At 40.0% G+C, this 20998-nt stretch overlaps 1 protein-coding gene across 7 annotated transcripts in view; it reads right to left on the bottom strand.

Moving 5' to 3' along the window:
- PCMTD1 (protein-L-isoaspartate (D-aspartate) O-methyltransferase domain containing 1) overlaps positions 1-20968 on the bottom strand; it is a 42739-nt gene extending 21771 nt beyond the window's left edge. The window contains exons 1-4 of one of the 7 annotated variants that reach the window (XM_071804121.1): positions 20651-20968; positions 18557-18686; positions 17693-17757; positions 428-854 (exon numbers count right to left, since the gene is read on the bottom strand). In XM_071804121.1, coding sequence (XP_071660222.1) covers positions 428-734 — 307 coding nt within the window. In that variant the 5' untranslated portion in view covers positions 735-854; positions 17693-17757; positions 18557-18686; positions 20651-20968. Of the gene's footprint in view, positions 1-427; positions 855-7474; positions 7647-12879; positions 13109-13759; positions 13861-17692; positions 17758-18556; positions 18687-20650 lie in introns of those variants that run through there. The other 6 variants (XM_071804117.1, XM_071804122.1, XM_071804118.1 and 3 more) reach the window with 6 other exon arrangements.
- Between the last annotated feature and the right edge of the window lie 30 nt (positions 20969-20998).

Raw genomic sequence — 20998 nt, 5'->3', positions numbered from 1 at the left:
CAATTAAGTTTTTTTTCAGAGTTATTAGCTACTACAATTTAGATTTTTCTTTCCATAAACTGAAGATCAAAACAGTAACCTACAGTAAGGACATAAACACAGTGCAAACACAGACTAAAATTGTCCCTCTGTGTCTTTTCTTTTTAAGCAACACAAGGACTGTTTTCCTTCAAATAAGAATTTTAGCTTATTAGAAGGCAAGCAGGAACAATTGCCCCTCTTCCAAAACATTCCATGACCTGCCACTGAACAGCAGTGTTAGTGAACAACCTGTAAATAACATAATATTTTAACAAATCTCAAACACCCTATCTTAAGTATAGTGCTGTCATTTTAAAGAAGCAGAAGTTTTACAGGGCTTGTATAACCTGCTGAAAATGTGCAGAAACACTATATTAAAAAAAAAAAAATAAAAAAATCAAGTTACCTAGTATTAATCCCACCATTGTACTCAAGTATCCGGTTCCACTACCCAGATTTAGAAAAGACAATCCAGGCTGAAGCTTCAGTGCTTCCATGACTTCAGAATAAATGCAAGGTGCTGACAAGTGTATATTTCCATGCTTCCAGGCCAAGTCTTTATAAGCATTGTCCCTGTATCCTTCCAGATAATAATCACCACGATCAATTGCTCTGAAGGCTTGCTCCACACTCTCAGTGCGAATGTACTGAGCTTCTTTCAAGTTATCGATTAAGTCATCGTTGTCTTCTCCAGCACTCACAGCTCCTCCCATGCTGAATTTCTATGATAATTCAATTAGTTTGCAAAGCACATTAGGAGGAGAGTTTTCCCCAAAGTGTAAGTATGTAACGGATTCTCAGTTCTTCTTTCAGAAGTACATCACAAGGGTCTCCTGGAAAATAGACATGTTTACATAACTTGAGTTTCAAAAGATAAACAAATCAACAACTATTAGAGGGTGATGAAATATTGTTAGTGTTGGGTCACTTGATGAAGCAGAACTATTGAGTCAGGACAGCTAAACTTTGCCCTTCAGATTTTAACTCAATCCAATGTTGTTTCAGTTTAGCTTTAAAATGACAACATGGGCTGGCTACATCAGTAAGCAGGGCAGGAGTTCACACAGACACTAAAAACAGCACTAAAAACCTATCACCCATCTTATATACATTTGCGGGCAGGATAACAACTGCCTTTGGACTCTAGCCACACTCTGAGAGCTAAATGTTCAACAGCAGCTGGAACATGTACCAACTTAGTCACATTTCAAAAGAACCAGGTTTATGTGCTCTCAAATCACCCCACAGTGGGAGACAAAGCCAGGTGAGTGGTGATGTCCAGGAGATGCTTCTCAGATGTTCATTTTTGAGCTGACCCACAACACGGGGCTCTGAGCAACCTGCTCTAGTTGAAGACGTCTGTACTCATTACAGGGGGGCTGGACTAGATCACGGTTCAAAGTCCCTTCCAACCCAAACCATTCTATGATTCTACTAGTGCAGACACTACCACACATTGCTCTGTTCAGGATTCAGCACAGGAAACCCCTCTGAGTACCTGAGCTCCTTCCAAGGCCTGTCATATTGAATAAAGGAATACGAATTCATTAAGTACATAGACATTTTCAACAGCTCGCCAGCTCTTAAGTGACTAGCAAGTTTTGCAACTTCAAAACAGCATGTTAACTTCAAAATTATTCCTTCAGATCCATATTTCATCTGCAGTTATTACATTATTAATAACTAAACTAATAAAAACCATGTCAACATTTTTAATGTTGCATGAATTACCAGTAAAATACCAACAGAAGACTGGAAGAAAGTAAACCAAAAAAGTTTAATCCACAACTTAGAGATGAATACAGTACACATACTGAGCTAATTATTAACATTAATTGCAAAATCAGCTTAGATAGACAAAAGAAGAAAATTACCATCATGAATGTTGATGCACATTCCAGGTAACCTAGTTAACAAATTGAGGGAAAAAAAAAAAAGAAAAAAAAAAAAGAAACAAAGAAAGGACACTCACTCCTGACTCTTCAGTTGCATTGCTAAGTATCACCTTTTAAAAAATTCCATCTGCCCCATCCAACAAGCATATTGCACCAAGAATTATTTTTAGAATTATGAAAGTAATCTTTTATCTGAGAATACTCCAATACAGCTCAACAATTTCTTGTTTTGTACATGCCTGTTTGTGCGAATTTGTGAGTCACAAGCTCAAAACCACAATCCAGACACCCAAGGTCATTCACATCACCAGGATGAAGCTGGTTCCTAAGTTTACAATGTGAGGATCACCACAATACAATTTTTACGGTTGCGTGCTTTAAATTATGAACCTTCTTAAAGCACTAATGAATCCTTTTCCATATGTTTAACAGGTCTCTATCAAAACAGTACTAATAAACCTTTCCATAAAACTAAATGGAAACTTCTAGAAACTACAAGCAACTTAAATCCTGGTGGAGTTTTCCCCACTCACTGCAACAATAAACAAAGGCTTCTGGAGGTTGAACCATCTTCCTGAAGGATTAAACTGCAAACAATGAATAATTCTGAAGTAGAGCACTGCAACATCCTTGCAAATTCAAAAAAATGTGCTCATGTGTTGGACAGTAGTCCAATGAGTAAATTCACTTTTCTGAACACTGAGCTCAGAATCAAGAAGAGTACTAAAACTATTGAAGATCAATTCTGAACAGAAAGGGCCTGTATCATATAAAGAAGCACAGTCCTAAATAAGGGAAAATTACAATTAAACTTTTGACATTTTGTTTTGGCTTGATCTTTTCTTCTTGCTTTAAAAGCTTGCACAGCATCCAACACCAAAGTTGTATAATACTTATCCCTTCCCTGTCTAGACGGTCGTCACATTCTTCCAACAATGGAAATCTCACTTCTATTTGCAATTCTGACAGCAGTGTTTCCTTATCCTTCTCTTAATTTATATTTGTCATTAATTTACATAAACACCAAGTCATTAATAAAGATGAATAATAATATAGTACCAGTGCTAAGATACAGAGTAGCTAGGTTTAAAATTTCAGGCACGCAAGCTCAAGTTTCCCAGATCATACGGTCACAAAGCTACTCCTTAACTACAAACATACTTAAAGGGGGAAGAGAAGGAGGAATACCCAGGGCTGCTGAAGCCTCAGTAAAATCATGGGTGAAAGGATGATTGTTTGCCACTCGGCTGTGTGCTGCTGTCTCAAGCAAACCCAATTCTCACTGGAGTGGGAAAAGGCAAAAAGTCACCACGCACAATTACCAACCAGCAGCAAAACACTTAGTGAAAGCAGAAAAACTGCACTTCCCTAGTGTTCCTGGGCAGAATAAGTAACAGGAACATCCTTTTCTATCTGTGAAAAAAACTAAGGGAGAATTTCATACCAGAAATGTGGAACTTGAGGGAGGATTTTGTAATTTTTTAAGTAAAAAAAATAGTTTGTGAAAATATTCCAGCCCTGTTCATTTCTCTGCACTTGCATCACACCAGAAGTTCAAGGAACTACTGAATCACATTACAGTTAACAAGTTAAATAATCTACTGTGACTAAGACAACAGTTTTTGCCATCCCTTCATCCTAAAAAGTTCATGACTGTCTTGAGAAATGTTTGGAAATAATTTCAACTAAAAAGGAAATTTAAAAACTCAGTTCCTTTAAGACTAATGCAGCTGCCACATTGACAAAACAGAAACATCACTTCTATCTCAACCTGCAGAGTGCATTCACCACCTCACACCAGCAGATGGAGAACTTCACCAACTATCTACACCCAACTGGTGAGCAGGCAAATACACAAACTGCTCCAATAGAAAAGGGCTTTTCTTCCAATCTAAAGCTTTATTGTTTTTAATTAAAAAATGTCTTCACTAGTTTCACATATCATCTCTTTCCCATAAATAACATTTTCTAATTTGAATATAGTCACTATGGTAAACCAGAATTTATTTCTTCAGGTATTTTGTAATTTTACATTCTTGGATGTGACAGCTAAAAGTTACTTTAGTAACACAAGACTTTCTATTGATTACATCCACCAAGCATTTCAACTTTATTAATGGTTATCACACAGAATCTCAAATGCAAGAACAGCATGACATTGTGGAAAGCATGGAGAAAAACACGGGGAGCATCTCTCACAAATGCGTGCTTACACAGGAGAACAGAATGACTAGTTGAAAGCGTGGCTGAATGTTGTGTCTTATTCTGAAAAAGTTGACATTGATATTGTTTGATTTTTAGGTATCTTGCTTTTGGTTTGCTTTCATTCATCAACTATGGTGCTCTACTCTGGCCTCTACAGCTATAGGTAAGCAAAAACGCTACTCAAGTGGAAAACATTAAAAAACAGACAAAATACATTCTAGGAAGTTAAAGAAATAGATCTTATCACGGAAAGTGACTTCTCATGCTGCAGAGAAAAATTCTGTGATATTTTACTTCCCTCCAGTGCTTTTGTTTGTAAGCTTTTACCATATGAAAGTAAAATTACTTGCTTCTAACAGAGGCAACAGATGTTTGAAGTCAGATACATTTTCTACTATTTTAAACATGCAAAACAAACCACCTCACAAGCTATTTTAGTACAGTTGGAGAAAAAAAAAAAAGGCAAGTTAGTCTAAGGTTCCTTGTGACAGCTGACTCAGGACCAAGCTAAAGACAGCAGAGCATACTATGATAAAACTTTCTACATAGCTGCAATGTTCACGGAAAGCATCCTGTGAAGCTCACCAATACCTAAACTGACACACACACAGTTCACAAGGACCACAAACAGCATTCTGATGCCTATTACACCAAGATGTATAGAAATTTCAGAAGAATACATTAACAAAATATTAAATATAAAATATTTAATATTATAACATAATATTAACAAAATGCAACAACTGCCTTTAGACTTCGGCATCTTTGGAATACAGAAGTCAACAGAAATTGTAGCTTAGGCGTTAAAATTTCAATATAGCCTTCAATAAAAAAGTTAATTCACTCATTAAAGAAAACCTCTGTTTCTCATTCCACACTACTCATGAATTTATTTTTACAAATTGGAACACTTGGTTTTTCGTATTCACAAAAAAATTAAGTGTCAACACACTTTCAAATTTCTGAAAAAATCCACACAACTGCATCGCAACACATATGACTTGTTTTTAACTTGCAGCCGATTTTACTGAAATTCCTTATCATAAATAATTTTCGGGGCTTTGTTGTTGCAGGTTTGTTTGTTCAAGGGGTTTGACTTTTTTTTTTCTAATACTGTCACCTTAGTTGAACAGGTGTTCTTCAGCTATACGAATCTAAAATGTGCTGACAACTTGAGCACATTTTAATTCTTCACCATTTTATAAGCTATGCAAAACTCTTATCTGAGAAGTTAGTAACCACATGTAAGGTTTGCCAAGTTTTTTTTGCCAGCTCTCAAAAGGAGAGCTTTGCACATTTCAAATTTTAACAAATACATTTGCACGTCAAGGAATTAGGTCACTAAGGACTGCATACTCTCTTAAATACAGATTAAATACCATGCTAGCAAGGTATCCAGTTAATTTGACAGACAAAACTTTGCCTTTGCTAAATCCATACAACATCAAATATCTTACAAATTCAGTATCTTGTGATACTGACACACCCTGATTCTACATAGATCACTTCTTAAAAATACAGGTTATTTGAGCCTACTAAGTTGACTCATTTTGCTTCAAAGGGTGAAAAATAGAAGAGAAAATACAATAAATGGGATCAGCCATATTTCAAGTCTCCTCCTCAGAACTATTTTCACTAGGCTATCGGCTCAGAGCACATCACTAGAAACTGAATCAAGACTGTGATACATTACTTTAAACTCATAGATGGCATACAAAATTGCTTGGCAAGCCTTTCACAGGAGGGCAGGAGGTGGAAGGGACAGCAACACACCGCTGAGATACTCATTAATATAGTCATAGCAGTCAGCTCTTAAGTTTCCCCAAAAAGGAATACTCTGACTGGTGACAGGAGAGATTTAGCCACAAATGCACAGAGGGGTTTGAAACACTTCAGTCCATTTAAGAGTTTGTTTTCTCGTGACAGAAGACAGCAACATCACTCTCATCAGCAGAGGTTCAAACTTCCCAGGTCACCAACCAAGCATGAGACCTACTTCTGTTCAGTCTCAGTTCGTGCCACTCCTGCAGCCACAATTAAAATCATGTTTAGTCTGTCCTTGTCCCCTCCAACAACTGTTGCAACAAACGACTCCACTTGTAGTTTAGCTTTGCCTTTCCTCCTAAGTATTTTAACAGTTGTTACACAAGGGGAAACTCTACTCCAAACTGCAGAGCTAAGTCTAAGACATTTTGAATAAACAGAATGACTGATTACTATCTGAAAGGAAAAGAGAAATTCTAACATCGGCTTCACCAGACAAAGGCTGGAGAAAACCAATATATGAACTGTGTGCTGAAAGTAATTGTAGTAGGTGACTACAAAAATCACAACCAACTGTGGGACAGTGGTTATTTCAGAATGAAATCTTTACAAACGATTTTTAAACTTTTATACATATGGTTTGGTGCTAAACTTCTAAGGGCAACAAAAAGCGTAGAAGCTTTGGAAAAGCAGATGCTACTTGAACTGCCATCTCTTCCACAGCTATTTGTTTTGTCATTCCAAATACTTCAGAAAGAAGGAAAACCCTTGTTTTCCCAATAAAGTAACATACTGCTTAGTGCATTAAGGAAAATTCTGTTGGAAACACTGCACATTTTTAAGCCTAGATTCATCTCACTTGTAAATATTCACTCCTAACCTACTGTTCAGTGGATCCTTCCAAGAAGCCTTTCGGGTTAAATGGCAACAAGTACAAAAACAAGTACAGTCAGCCCTGCAATGCAATGCACTCCACAAAGCATACTTCAAGGTTCTTTGTAATACAGCAATGGAACAAGGAACAGATAATAAACATTAAAGTTAAGCCAAATGAATGTAAACAGCTACAGCTACTGACTTAACCTGAATTGCATTGACCTACTTGGGCAGAAAAATCTTTGCCAAGTTTGATGTAAATTTAAGCCCTGATCCTCCTGTTCACGTCTTCAACAGCTGTTTATGCAAGATTCCAGTTATGCGCTTGCTCTCACTCTTCCTCCACCTCCAGTCACCTGAACACACCAAACAGCACACGTGGTACTACATCAGAAGATGCACTGAAGCTTATGACACTCCACAAATGTGTAAGCAGTGACAAGTAACCAGCCCAGATTCCATGAACAAATTACCTTAACCTTGGTAGTTATACAAGAGCATATTTTTTGGACCAACCTTGCTATCTATTGAACCTTTTGACTTCTCAGTCTGTGTTTTCTTCTGCACTAGATTTGCTTTTCCTATCTGAAATTCTATCTACGCTCCTCAAATGATGGCAAAGACTGAATGCTGAAAGGAACATTTTCTATATACCAGTTTTATATTCCAGATCTGTTTTCAGGTATGCTGATAAAGACTTGAAAATTCATTACCTTTTACCACAAAGAAAAGAATCCTGTGTATTTCCTGGATGGAACTTTGGAACTTTTAGTGCATAACTTCATGCCACATCCTGACTGAGTTCTCCTTACTGCACAAAAATCTGGGCAAAGCTGAGCCTCCCAGGCTTTAGAAGCAGTTTCTTCTTCAAACAAAGTCTCACATCTGTGACACAACAAATGTGTTCTGAACAACTATTTCAAAACAAAAAAAAAAATAACAGTTCAGCATTTCCAGGAAAATAGCTAATAGTCCAAACTGCCATACTGGGATGAAACCCAGAATACAGGAGAGCTTCTGAAATTTAAAGGTGTAGGCTCGTACCCAGAAATTACTAAAGCAGCTCCATACCCTCAAAGAACAAGTCCTCAGCTATGTTCTCTATCTATTTAGGGCTACCTTATGATACTCCAGGAGTTGTCATTACAGTCATCACAGACTCAGCTTTAATGTTCATGGCCTAGAATGCTCTTCAGGCCACCAACTGACCTTTCTTAATTACATCCTACAAAAACTCCCTGCTGAGAGACAGGAAAACTATCTCACTACCTTTGTTTAGCGACTCAATTGCTAGTAAAACCTATCTGTTGGTCATTTGCACAAAATTATTTCCACCCCACTTCTCACCTCAAATACCTGGGATCTTTGAGATTTACATACCTGCAACCATTTTGAAATCAGTCATTCATGGTACAAAAAACTTTGAATTCAGAACAAGCACAGAAATATTCCCTTCTCTTAAAATAATTTGCTAGTATCTGATTTCACAATAAGTTTTGGTTTAGCCAGTATCTGCCAGAAAATTTTAGTTAGGAAATCCTCTTATTTGTAAAATGAAAAAGCGTCCACAGATGAGAGGCTGATGAGATGATACACAGCTCTGGAATTTTCTGACTGGGCCATCTTTGCAAAAAGTCACATGACATTTTAAGCACCTGACATTACTACCTGTGCGGAAGATGCTAGTCTGTCAGGCATAAAGAGTTTGTCTATTACTGATGGACAGTTTCAATAATCAGTTGCTGCTCAGTCCCCAGAACCAGCTCCTCCTATTCTGAAAGAGATGAACAGAAGCGCTGAAAACAAAATAGCCTCTTAAGTGCCCTGAAAAAAAATTTTCCAAAGCAGTAAGATGCTACAATCCTTGGAAAAAACAAAGAACTAAAATTTGTTATTGTGTCAGTCCAGTGAAACTGTCCACAAGACTTGAAAAAAACAAAAAACAACAAAAAAACAACAACAAACGAACAAAAAAACCCAAACAAACAAACAAACCCCACAACCCACAAGCAAACAAAAATAAAACCTAAATTATTTCAATAATTCAGCTAGGCAGTTCCCGGTAACAGGACTTGATCAGAGCACCACGATATGCTCTTCTCACAATATGCAGTGATAAGATTTCAACAAGACAATAATTGTCAGTCTGTTGCTTACCATTAGAGGTCAGCTATATGTAAAATGGCAATTACATCTCAAGAAGTTATATGCATACCTTTATGAGCAAATGAACATCAGCTCTGCCCTGATTCTGTGTACTGTATAGTATCCCACCAACTATAGATTTCAAACCAACTACTTCTCTACCCATACCAGTCAAAAGTTTGGTGGTGCTTGTTTGCGAGACACTGCATAAAATGTTTTCATCTCTGAGGAGCCTAAGATGGCTCATCAACCTGTCAAAGTTCCATTAAACGATCTCATAAGCAAAGGATGCCAGCTTAACCCAATGACCAACATAGAGAATAGCCTCTACCCTTTCTCTGAGTGTCCATGAAAGAACTTCACAGTGCCCTTAGAGCATACTCATTTGAAAGGTCTCAGTTCCTGAGAGGCATGCCTACAGCTCTGCCCATTCCCCCACCGCAACTATTTTCAGTCTGTCTAGTACAAACTAGTCAGAGTACTGCTTCATCACAGACTGGCTGGGAGAAAAGGGAAAGAAGCTTCTCTGGAGGGCCTAACAGACCCACAAGAGCAGGAGGTAGCAGGTAATAGTGGTTTGCTCACAGGCAAGACAAAAATATCGGGACTTCCTAAGGTAGATATGAATCAGTGATGCTCAATACATGCAGGTACTTGAAATCTTCTTGAGTCTTTATCATGCACCTATTTTTCAAGAGAGAAACTGCTGCCTGTGCACATACTTCACAAGAATTTGTGAGTTACAGAGTGACCAGGCTGCAAAGATTATTGCCACAACAAACAGCTTTGTACAAGGGTATTTAACAGAAAATACCAATTTCAAGCAGGTTTAACAGTTAAATGTTAAGAAGAGTTGCAGGGAGGTATGTAAAACAAACAAAACAACAGAAACAAACAAAAAAAAAACAAAACAAAACAAAAAAAACACACACACACAAAAAAAACCCAACAAACCACACATCACACTTCTGGAACATCTAAACATTTTCAACCTGAAAAGGCATAAGGCATACAAGCGACAAACATTTCTGCAAAATTTAACATTATCCTGATTATAGACCAACTAAGACATTTTGACATAAAAGACAGGCCAAATACTCAACATTTTTCAAACAAAACCTGTTTCTTTTCATGAAAAGAAACACTTACTAATTTAGTCCGTGATGACCCGAAGGTAAGAAACCACAGTAAAATATGATGCTCGTTTACTTTCACTATCACATTCAGAAAGCAACCAATAACCACTGGGGGAGGGGAAGAATCCTCTGGTTTAGTACAAGAACTGAAGCATACTTTCCTAACCTTTTGCTACAAATGTAGTTTCTGCAGCTATACTCCAAAACAGACCAAGTCACAATTCATATAATTTTGAGTAGGCTAAATGTGGGCCATAACAAAATATTCACTATTTCAGCCACTGCTAATGTTTATGTGTAATAAGCTTCTGAACTTTAAGTTATTTAAATAACTCACTTCCAGCAGCAACAGAACAACATATGCCTGTTGCCTTTAGCAAAAGAAAATAGAAATGAGGTCAAGTGTAAAAATAGAAGATGGTTACATTCCTGACACTTGAAACCTCATCTTAGAGCTATGTATTTACTGCAGTCTCTAGGAAAAAAAAAAAAACAAAAAAAAAACAGGCCCAAATAAAAAACCAAAAATATAAATCAGCTTTATCAAGACCCAAGTGCACTCAAGCCTCTGGATTTTCTGATCTTTAGAAATATATGTAGACACATGAAAATAACACGCAATAATCACAGCATAAACAACTTTTAATACTGTATGATCAAACTGGTTACTTTCACAGCCTAAGAATCTCGGTTTTTATATGTCCTCTACTTATGAGATGCTAAACAACAACAAAAAAATCCAAGTCCTGATCCTGTTTAACTAGATTCTTAGAATAGTGCAGTGCAAATACAACAGTATGTCTTGAGAAGTCACTTTATTTCTTCAGCCTGTAGTCTTCAAGAAGGATGAGTAAGCAAAGCCTACTGTTTCCTGCTTCTCTTCCTCAGAATCATTATATCAAACCCTTTCACTGATGCAATTTCCAGAAGCATCACACTAGATTCACCAATTTTTTCATACATCAATTGTTTACTAAAATACATGCACACGAACAGTTACTTTTAATTTATTTTGTCAAAGTGATAGATATCTTCTCGCATATCACTTTCTTCTTTTTAATCCCCAAATCCTGCATATCTCCAAGTGTCTCACACTTTAAGGGTCATTTCATAATCTGCCTCATTCTCCAGAGATAATATAAATCCATAAACAACATAGTCTAAAATGCGACCTTGTCCATAAATCCCTATTTCTTAAGATATGTCATGCCTACTTTATATAAAACAGAGATTAACTATACCTTCATGGTACTAATGAAAGTGATGATTTATCAAAACTTTCAAAATGTACAAATCAAGTATGAACTAAATATATTTTTTAAATCTACCAAAGGAGTCTCTACATAAATGCAAGATGATCAGCAGAAAAACAAAACAAACACCACACAAACAACACACAGCTCCATATTTTACAATTTAAAACATTACAACATTAGCAGTTACCAAAGCCTGTTATCAAAGCCTGTTCCACAAAGTTTCATGCAATCATGCTAGCATTCTCTCTCTTCCTGTTGCTATTGAAATACCTACGCTTTGAGGTAACATTTCAAAGTATTGCTTTTGTAAAAATTTTAATTCACATCTCTGTGGCCAACCAGTAACTTCTAGAGTGAATTTTTAAGTGTGCTTACAAACGATAAAACAGATGGGCTAGCACATATCAAAGTTAACACTGTTAGGTTGTACAATAAAAAGCTGCCCTGCACACAGAAGCACACTTGCAGATAGGGGAACTCACCTAAATACCCTGACACAGCTGCTCACAAGAACCATCGGCTCTCCCCACATCATCACCACCATGCCTCTCCACGGCGCTTTTGAGACAGAGAGGTGTGACTGCTTACAGGGGTACCAGATATATCATGAGGTGCAAGGAAAAGGGAGACGGAAGAATCAAAGTGGCTTGGGGAGAAACAAGCATGGGAAAGCTGAGGGCTATGGTGACAAGAGGGACAAGTCACCTGCTAACAGGGTGCAGGTGAGTATGCATATCCAGCTGTGCTGTTTTCCCCAAAATCATCACTGCCTGTTCCATTTACACACTAACCTCCATTTGTAACTTTCCTTGGGGCTCTCTTCAGCGTGTGTGTTATCTAACTGACAAGTGGAATCAGACCACAGGGGCCTGTGGATCTGTGGTGCCAGAAAATGAAGGGGTGAGGAGCTTTTGCAGGTCAGGGTGTGATGACAGGGAGAACCCACTGGACTAACCAGCAAACTGGCAGAGTGGCCTGGGAACCAGGGACAGGGCAGACTGTCCAAGTGAGGCCACTGAAGGAGTTGGCTGCTGGAAGAGAAAATGGGGCCCAAGTGAGCTGCTGGAAAACCTCTGGTGTTTGGGAAAGGTTGAGTGAGTGTGTGTGTGTGTGTGCAAGAGGCAGTGTGGTATAAACAGACCTATGGGCCAGCTTCAGGATGAAATGAGCCTCTAAACCCAGTAACTGGAAGGATCCACACATATGTCTTTTCTACTAGCAGACATTCAGCATGACCACCCAGACAAGGCAACAGAATAAGGCCATTGGCGCTGTTTGTGTTTGCATTACTGCTGTGTTTTCTGCACTGATGTGGTGGCCAACTATGTATTCATAAATGTACATGCTGAACACATGTGTTTGTGTGCTACTGGGAACACATGCCGAGCCTCACTACTGACTGGGCCTGGCGCTATGCATGCCTGAACTTTAACAAAACACCTTTTAGGCATTCTTTAGAAGCCAAAACAAAGATACATAAGCACATTTTTAACTTGAAAATGTTTTTGCACTGTTGTTTTTGTCTCCAGGTATGAATTAAGTACTATTACAAATATGGCTCCAAAGTAAGCATTTACTTACAGTACAAGCAACAGCAGATGTGGTCTAGAGGGGATCTGTAGAGTCTGGGAAAGCTTCAGTAACCATTTCAAGATATTCATACAAATATTTTACCAAGAAACAGAAGCTGAGAACCATTTATCCTTGCTTGATGTAGCAGCTGTGTACTTGCACAGCATAAGTGTATCTTCATCATGATAATCTTAGCCCATCAGTTTTTTTTCAGTCACACAAAGCTCGTGGTTTTTACCTGAAAGAAGTGTAGTTTACAGATATAACACAAGAGGCTGCTACAGTCACATAACCTGCCTTAGTTATTTCATGAACAACTCCAGTTCATCCAGAGCATACCAGAGCCAGGAAGCCAAATCCTGCACTGGCTTTTTCTGACAACCCAGTTACTCCAGAAAACATCACATAATCTCAGGAAACTTGGCAGTAATGAGTCTTAGTCATAATGAACGCATAATTAACCGAAGTAAACAAGCAGCGACTAAGGCCTATGGGATTTATAATGTTGCAACTGTCAGCTCAGCAGACATCATAAATAAACTCAGCAACTCAACTTTTCTGTGTCCTTTCAGTCGCAGTGACCTCCTGACTGCAATAATGGCCAATTTATAATTTCTTGAAAGAAGAACACAGCAAAGCTTAAGAAACTGGACAGCAGGTGACTACACTGAATGGAAACAAAACCACAGCTATTTATCAAAAGGGAGAATTTTGCAAATAAACACCAGGGTCGAATAACCCATCAGAAGAAGAGCCAGCAAAACTCCAACTGCCAGAATCCAACACAAACAACAAGAGTAAATAAAATCTCTAAGGGTCTCAGGCAAATATTTTCAGATGGATATCAAACCCTGTAATGGCAAGCTGATGTCCTAGTAGAAATACTCACAGCATTTCTGATTACTTGAAATTATCAGTACTGCAGGAATATTCGTCTTTGCTTTGTTTGCTGAAATTAAGCATTGCCTTTAGTGAACTTCAGAGTTCATTCATCCAGCAATGACAGCTTGCATACATTTTAGCTGTATCTATGAAGCAAAAAAAATTCTGTTGAAACTATTATTAGCCAGATTGTGGCTCCAACTTTTTTTTTTTTAAGCTTTGATATATAGACCATTATACAGCACAGTGGCCCTGACTAGGTCAAAGAGGGCATCTTCTTTCAAATATTTGTTAATAAAACCACATGATAATTCCTGAATATCCGCTGAAAACACTTACTACAGAAATAACACAAATAAATTCTCAGAATAGTAGTCACTTCTCATTTTCTCCCGAACACACGATTCTAATTCCTGTTTCAACAATAAACCATTTAGAGGAATCAAGCTTTTCATTTGGGACTGGGACACCATAGGCCTATCAATTGCTGGATGTGATTTATTAGCTGACTAGTACCATAAACAATTCCAATGACTTTATCACATATGGAAGCCGTACATTGATACAGGTATCGTTTTGGAGCAGCAGCTTTTTTGGTCATTTAAAAAAAAAAAAAAAAAAACGCAAAGAATTAAGACATGTCATCTCTGAGTTGTTATCTTTGAAATTTAGTTCCCTTTCACTCCTGAAGACAACAGGAACTGATAGCAAATGCTATTTGGTTTGCTTCAAGGACAGTACCCATACTTCAGCAGTTATATTCAAGAGTGCATGTATTTTGTGTTTACTATATTACCACATACTGCCTTTCACTACACCTTAAACTACTATTGCATAAGAGCTCTGATTTGACTCTAACTCATACTGCTAAACCTAAGAAAAACAAACAAACAAACAAACAACAACATTTCTAGACATCAGCTAGCGAAAAAGAAGTCTTCCCAATGACACAGAGATGCCTCCTGGTGGAACATTATCCAGTATCACAAAGTTGTTGCTATTCATCCTGAAAACAGTTTTCAGGATTGCTTAATTTGCCATTAGAAATATGCACCTATCATTTCAGACTTTAATAAGCCAATTGTTTCTGTTTGTTTTTTAAAAGGGGAAGAAATAATTGTAATTATTGGCAGCTTTAATAAGCATTATCTATTTAGAAATCATGCAAAGAAAGGTTTTTGTGTTAATAACAGCAAGCTTTTGAGACTTGCTATGTGACTCGGGTGCTTAAACAAAGACCTCAAGTGCTATTTTAGGTGCTTGTGCTAACTATAAGCTACTTGGCCTACGATATGACAACAATTAGTGTTAAGTAACACAATCAAAAACTCTTCTGCCCACATCCTCTCCTTGCTTCCCCACAAGTGAGAAGAGCTGTTGTTGTTATGCGACTTAAGACTCACAGGCAGAATACAAACCACATCAAACTGATGAATGTGTCCAGTTTGGACTGGAAAAGTAACCAGATAAAAAGTTAGAGCATCATCAGCCAAAAGACTCATGAGACCAGAAGAACAAAGCTGGAGAAACTCTGACTTGTAACCAAAACTGAATGTGCAATCCGCCATCACCAGGTTCTAAAAGCTCTCATGACAGAGATCCTGTTCACAGTCACTATACTCACACAACTAGTTGTTCATGTATTCCTTGTGTATGTGTGTAAAAACACACAGAGTCTCCAGTACAACATGTGTGTTAGCAACCACGACAAAGGCTGTCCCTCCTGTAATGCTCAGCTACCTCTACTAAGATTTATCCCATCCGGCTTTTTTTTTTTTCAAACTTCAGAATATTTAGGCCTTCAGTAAACTCTACCTCATATCTCACAGCTCCATGCTAACAACTCGGATGCCCTACAGCACTTTCACGCAAGAGTCCTTCACACAGGATTCCACACATCCCATGTCACTATCAAACCACTTGCCTTAAGCCTATTAGGTTTTTTAAATAGTTTTTAAACCTAACTTTACTGGTTTGTTGGCATGTTCTGGATTGTTTCCTCAGGTAAGTTTTTAAAACAAATTCCATTTGTATTCTTTTGCATGCTAGAAACACTGCAAATCCAAATTCAGCATTTGTTTTGCAACTGTATGCTGAGCAAATACTACTTTGAGAAAATCTAGAGTGAAATACAATATTAAAGAGAAATTCTATATCTATACTTTTTGTCACCTCAATAACACTCACAGTGTCTTAAATCTCCAACTCAGTACAGCTCACAGAACTCAGTGTACTGCACTTGTAATAAACTAGATGCCTACACCCTTTCTTTGCTAAGCACTATACAAGACGAAGCCAGAACTCCAAAATTAGCTTTATTAAATGAATCTTCTAAGCAGTGGACTCAGAGTCTTCTGCCACAAGAGAGCCTTCTAACCAGAAAAGAAGTTTACTCCTCCTCCACAGTCACCTCCTCACTCTACCACATGAGAACACACCAGAATCTGTAGCCTGAGTTACCATGGTGACTCCTGATGTCACCTCCGAACTATTTTAGGGTTGTAGTATTTAGGGGGTTTTGCTTTTTTTTTTTTTTTTTTTTTAACTGTTCTATGATGACTTTTAAACTAGTGGGGGTTTTTCCACACTAGGAAGGGCAATTTATATTTCTGTGTTTCAATTCAAAAAGCTGATAAAATTTGTTGAGAAACAAGCCACATACGAACTGCACACACAAAGTACAACTAACAGACACCGCAGTTGCTCTCTATATACAATTTCTAATATTTTTTTGCTTCCAGAAGTAAGCTTCTTAGGGTTGCCATTTTTCAAAGACATCTTTACTTCCAGTTTACTTTTATTTTACTTCTTTCTTTCAAGGTTTCTAATAAGCTTCTGATCAGGAGTACATTTAACAAGAATCCACATACAAACATTCACCAAGATTTCAAGCTCCTTGGGTTAACATCCCTGCCAACCTTGCAGTAGTAACACTAACTCTGAAACATGAAGTTGGCATGATGTATCAGGACAAAAAGGACAGAGAACTAACACTACTGTTCTGAATGGCAGCTACCTTATCTTTCAGTCCTGTAAAAAATTACATTCAGCATCCTAAGCTTCTACAAAATCTACCCTTTCTTCAAGGCCCAGAAGTCGAGCCCAACTTTCTTAACACAGCAACTGCATTAAGAGCTTGCATTAAGCAGGTCTAAGGGCTCTCATCTAGTGCAAACAAATAGTTCCCAAAGGAATTGGAGCACAGCAATTATTGCCCAATGTTTTAATGTAATTATATCCATAATATTTAATATAAACTACTCCCTAGAACTCCATAGAAGTAGTGGAACAGCATGATCACACTTCTGTGAAGCAGATACATTAGAAGAATTCTCCATCCAAAAAATTCACACTCGTCTATTAGAGAAGATGAAGCATACCAATCAGCTTCTGACCCTACGGGAAGATTCCTAGAGTGTCTTAAGCCAGTCACATACCTGATTATTCATTCGCAAAACAAGATGGCACATATATTCTTCCCACTTTCACTTTGAGGAATTTACATTCCAAGTAGGTAAAATAAATGAGATAATATTCAATGATGTTTGCATTCAAGAGTGCCAAGTGCTGCAGACTTCAAGGCACTTTTCTTACACAGAGAGCTTATTAATGATCAGCTACAGAGCATAATTTTCAGTTCAGCAGTGTAAAATAGCAGATCTCTGTGACATTCCTGCTGACAATGGGAACAAAGCAGGAAACGAAAAGAACAGGTACATGTAAAGACACTTCTCATCCAGAAACAATTACTGTATTCTCAGGTGTTTCTCATCGTGCACTGAAGACTGGGATGAGTATCCCCATACTGCCTATTTCAGAATTGCTTTTGTTCTGGGGAACTCTTAAATCTCCTTGTTTAAACCTTTCTGGAATACTGCATGGAAAGACTATCTTGCCTATATTGAGTTTTCGGAAAAAACAAAAAACCAGAATTACTAACCATGTCTTGAGGTAGGAACTTCATATTTTATCTTCACGTTACTGATTCTTCTTCTGCCTAGAAAACTGTCACAGACAAAATTCTCTTTAGAGACTTCCACCTGTGCTGCTACCATGCCTAAGCCTACCTTTAGCTTCAGAATACATGCTTACCATCTCAAAGCAACCACACTTCAAGTTTATTGAAACACAGTCAAGTGACTGCACTGGTATGGTCCAGCACAGACATAGAAAACAACAACGCATGTCTATCAGTCAGGTTCTGTTCTTAGTCTCCTATTAGGGAGAAGCCTCTTCAAAAGGAGTTGCTGCACCTTGGGGTAGTTACCAACATGCAAACATAAAACTGAGCAATAAAAATCACCAAACTGCTAAGATCAGGACTATAAAAACAGCAAGACTTCATAAATAAAGTACTGCAATATTGAAACTGGTTGGTCAAATATCTAAAGCAAGCCACAGCACAAGGTCTGAGACTGGATGAAGAAAACCCAGAGAAAAAGCCAATTAGGAAACACAGAAGTTTTTTCCAAGAATTTGGGAGTGAATATGGGAGATTATGCAGGGAAAGAATCTAATCCTGCTCACACTCAGTAATAAAATTTGGCCATCCAGGGCTGTCTGGTCTGTTTCTGTGATTTCATGTTATTCTCCCCATTGCAGACCTCCCAACAACATCCAATTGTTTTTCCTTGCATTTCTGAGGGACACTGACTGTTGTAAAGGACATCTGGCTATGTGTCCATCTCCAAAGCCCTCATTGTGGCTCTCTGACCTCACATACTTCTTACATTCCTATCATTATATTTATTCACACAAAGTCAGTTGAAATACCAATAGAACTTTCACACATCGGTCCACCTACACATCCAAAATACTTTTCAAACTTTCCCAACAAATCAGGCAGGAGTTCTGCAGAAGACAGCTCCACTTATCCAAGCCTGATGATTCCTTCCAGAGATGGTGAGCCCAGTGCTCAGAGTAAGGTAAGGGTCCTGCAGGGGAAAAAAAAATGTATCACACATATTATGATTCATTTGCAAAAATAATGAATGATGGTTACAAAGGCATTCTCACTATATGCTGTCATAATTTACTAACTTCAAGCATCAGATTTCTTGCATCTTGCACCTTAAGAGCATTCTCTGTAATACAAAGGGCAAGAAGGATGGGTATCATCATTAATTAAGTGCTGACTACTCTTACCTGTGGGTTTTTTTTGTGTGCGTCTCAAAGTTTACTGCTCATTATCAGAAGTAACCTTACTTCCTTGCTAAAAGCCTGCAATTCAACTGTGCTTGACTTTTTAGTTGACGAGAGTAAAAAATACCCACTAGGAGAAGAGTAGCTACATGTGCAGTGGTAAATACTGTAAGGACATGAGCATTCTTCACACATTGCAGCAGCTCAGTACTTCCATACGTCTTCTCTCATGCAGACCCTAAAGATGTTTTCCTTCATCTCCCACGACAAAAACAGCCCCCTTCCACCACTGGAACACACACACCCCCCTTCCACCACAGTTTTTATTTTTTCCCTTTTGCTGTCAAAGATGACAGAGCTGTACAAAGCAGGTCCAGGCTGCTGACTGCATATCAAATAAATGCCAAGATTCCTTCCCCCTCTACCCTCCCTTCCCCTTCCTCCAACTTCACTGTGAGCCGCTGACAACTGCCGAAGTGGGTGGGGGGGGGGGGGGGGGGGGGCGGGTAGCGGGGAGGGCGACGACGGAGGAAAGACAAGATCTGAACCATGCACAGAAGGTTTGGGGCCGAAGAGAAATCACATTAACCGCAGACCGCAGCTCAGCTACAGGCAGCCGTGACCCCAGGACGCCTCCCCCGAAAAGATAACAACAAAGAAGACACAGCGGGGAGGAGGTGGATGCCCCGGAGCGAGTTCCTGCTCCTCCCCTCACGCTGCTCCCAGCCAAAACAGACACCACAACATAAACAGAGACAAAATGTGCGTTTATGGCGAGGCGGGGGGCAGCGGCTGCCGCCCGTAACGCTCACTCTCTCCTGCCACCGCCTGCCCACCGGGGCTCACGGAGCGGAAAGCGAAGTTATCGACCATTTTGCACGCTTAATTTATGCAAACAAAGTATTTTCCCTTCGCTGCCGCTGAACCACTTTCCCGACAGAAGAAATACCCTTCCTTAGCTCATAGTTCTATATTGAAAGAAAACGTTGTCTCACACTCCGTCCTCTAAAACGTCTCGCCCTGGAAGACGCAGCCCGCAAAAGAACCTGAGGTTGTAAGGACAACAGCCAAACAAAACGAAACACAACCTTAAGTTCCCGTCCTCGCAGCACTTCCTCAGAGGCCAAACACCAGCCGTGACGGGGAGGAGGCAGGGCGCAGAGCCGCTGCGGGGGACAAGCGCTGCCCTCACCTTGCCTCTAACTCCTCTCGCCCAGATCTCAGGGTTGGAACCTTCTCTCCTCTCCTGTCCCTGTCCCCTCACACCTGCCCCGGGCCAGCGCCAGCTACATCAGCCACTCCTCCTCCCACCTCTTTTTGGGCCAGAGATTATTTATTGCGCAGGCAGCGAAAAGACGTGGAGGGGGAGAGGAATAGGCTATTGAGGGCGTACGCACACTCTCCCCATCCCTCCCCACCCCGCAGACGCGAACGGCACCGAGCCCCGTCCCGGCTGCGCGAAAACAACCTTCCCCCCCCCCCCCCCCCCCCCCTCGCAAACGGGCGCGCGCCTGCGTGCCTGCGCGCGGGGCCAACGGACAATGGAACCGGAGCACCCGAGGGGGTGCGAGGGGAAAGCGGGGCAGGGGGAGCGTGTTTCCTTCTCACTCCCGCCGCAACTCACTGTCCCGGCTGTCAAACGGCAGCCTGCGCGCCCCATGGCTCACCCGAAGAGCGCAATTATGCCCACCCCACCCCCAACCTCCTTCTTCCCAACCCCCTTCCCCCCAACCCCCCTACCCCGCGGGACACTCACCCGTTCTGCAGCGGGCCCCGAACCCTGCGCGGGGGGGGGGGGGGGCAGTGGAGAGACCCGCCTACGGTAAAAGGCAGGTTGGGATAGCGCTCCGGTCGCCCGCGCAGGGCGCAGCGGGGCGATCGCCGAGGGAAGCAGCAGCCGGCGCAAGCAGAGGGCCGGCGTGCCCCCTGAGCCGTCCTCCCCCGGCCCACACGTCTGAGGGGTCCGCGGGTCCCTGCCGCCGCCGTTTGTGTTGGTGAGAGACGGCGAGGGGAGGAGGGGCCCCAACAGCTGAGAGGATGTAAACAGAAGGTCACGTGACCCTGCCTCCGCAGGCAGCCGAACCCTCTCCGCGCCACGGGGCGG

This window comes from Patagioenas fasciata, chromosome 2 (assembly GCF_037038585.1).
Source record: "Patagioenas fasciata isolate bPatFas1 chromosome 2, bPatFas1.hap1, whole genome shotgun sequence".
In the NCBI taxonomy this organism is placed as follows: domain Eukaryota; kingdom Metazoa; phylum Chordata; class Aves; order Columbiformes; family Columbidae; genus Patagioenas; species Patagioenas fasciata.
Note: the sequence above shows the minus strand (reverse complement) of the source record. Positions and strands in the feature narration are given on the sequence as shown.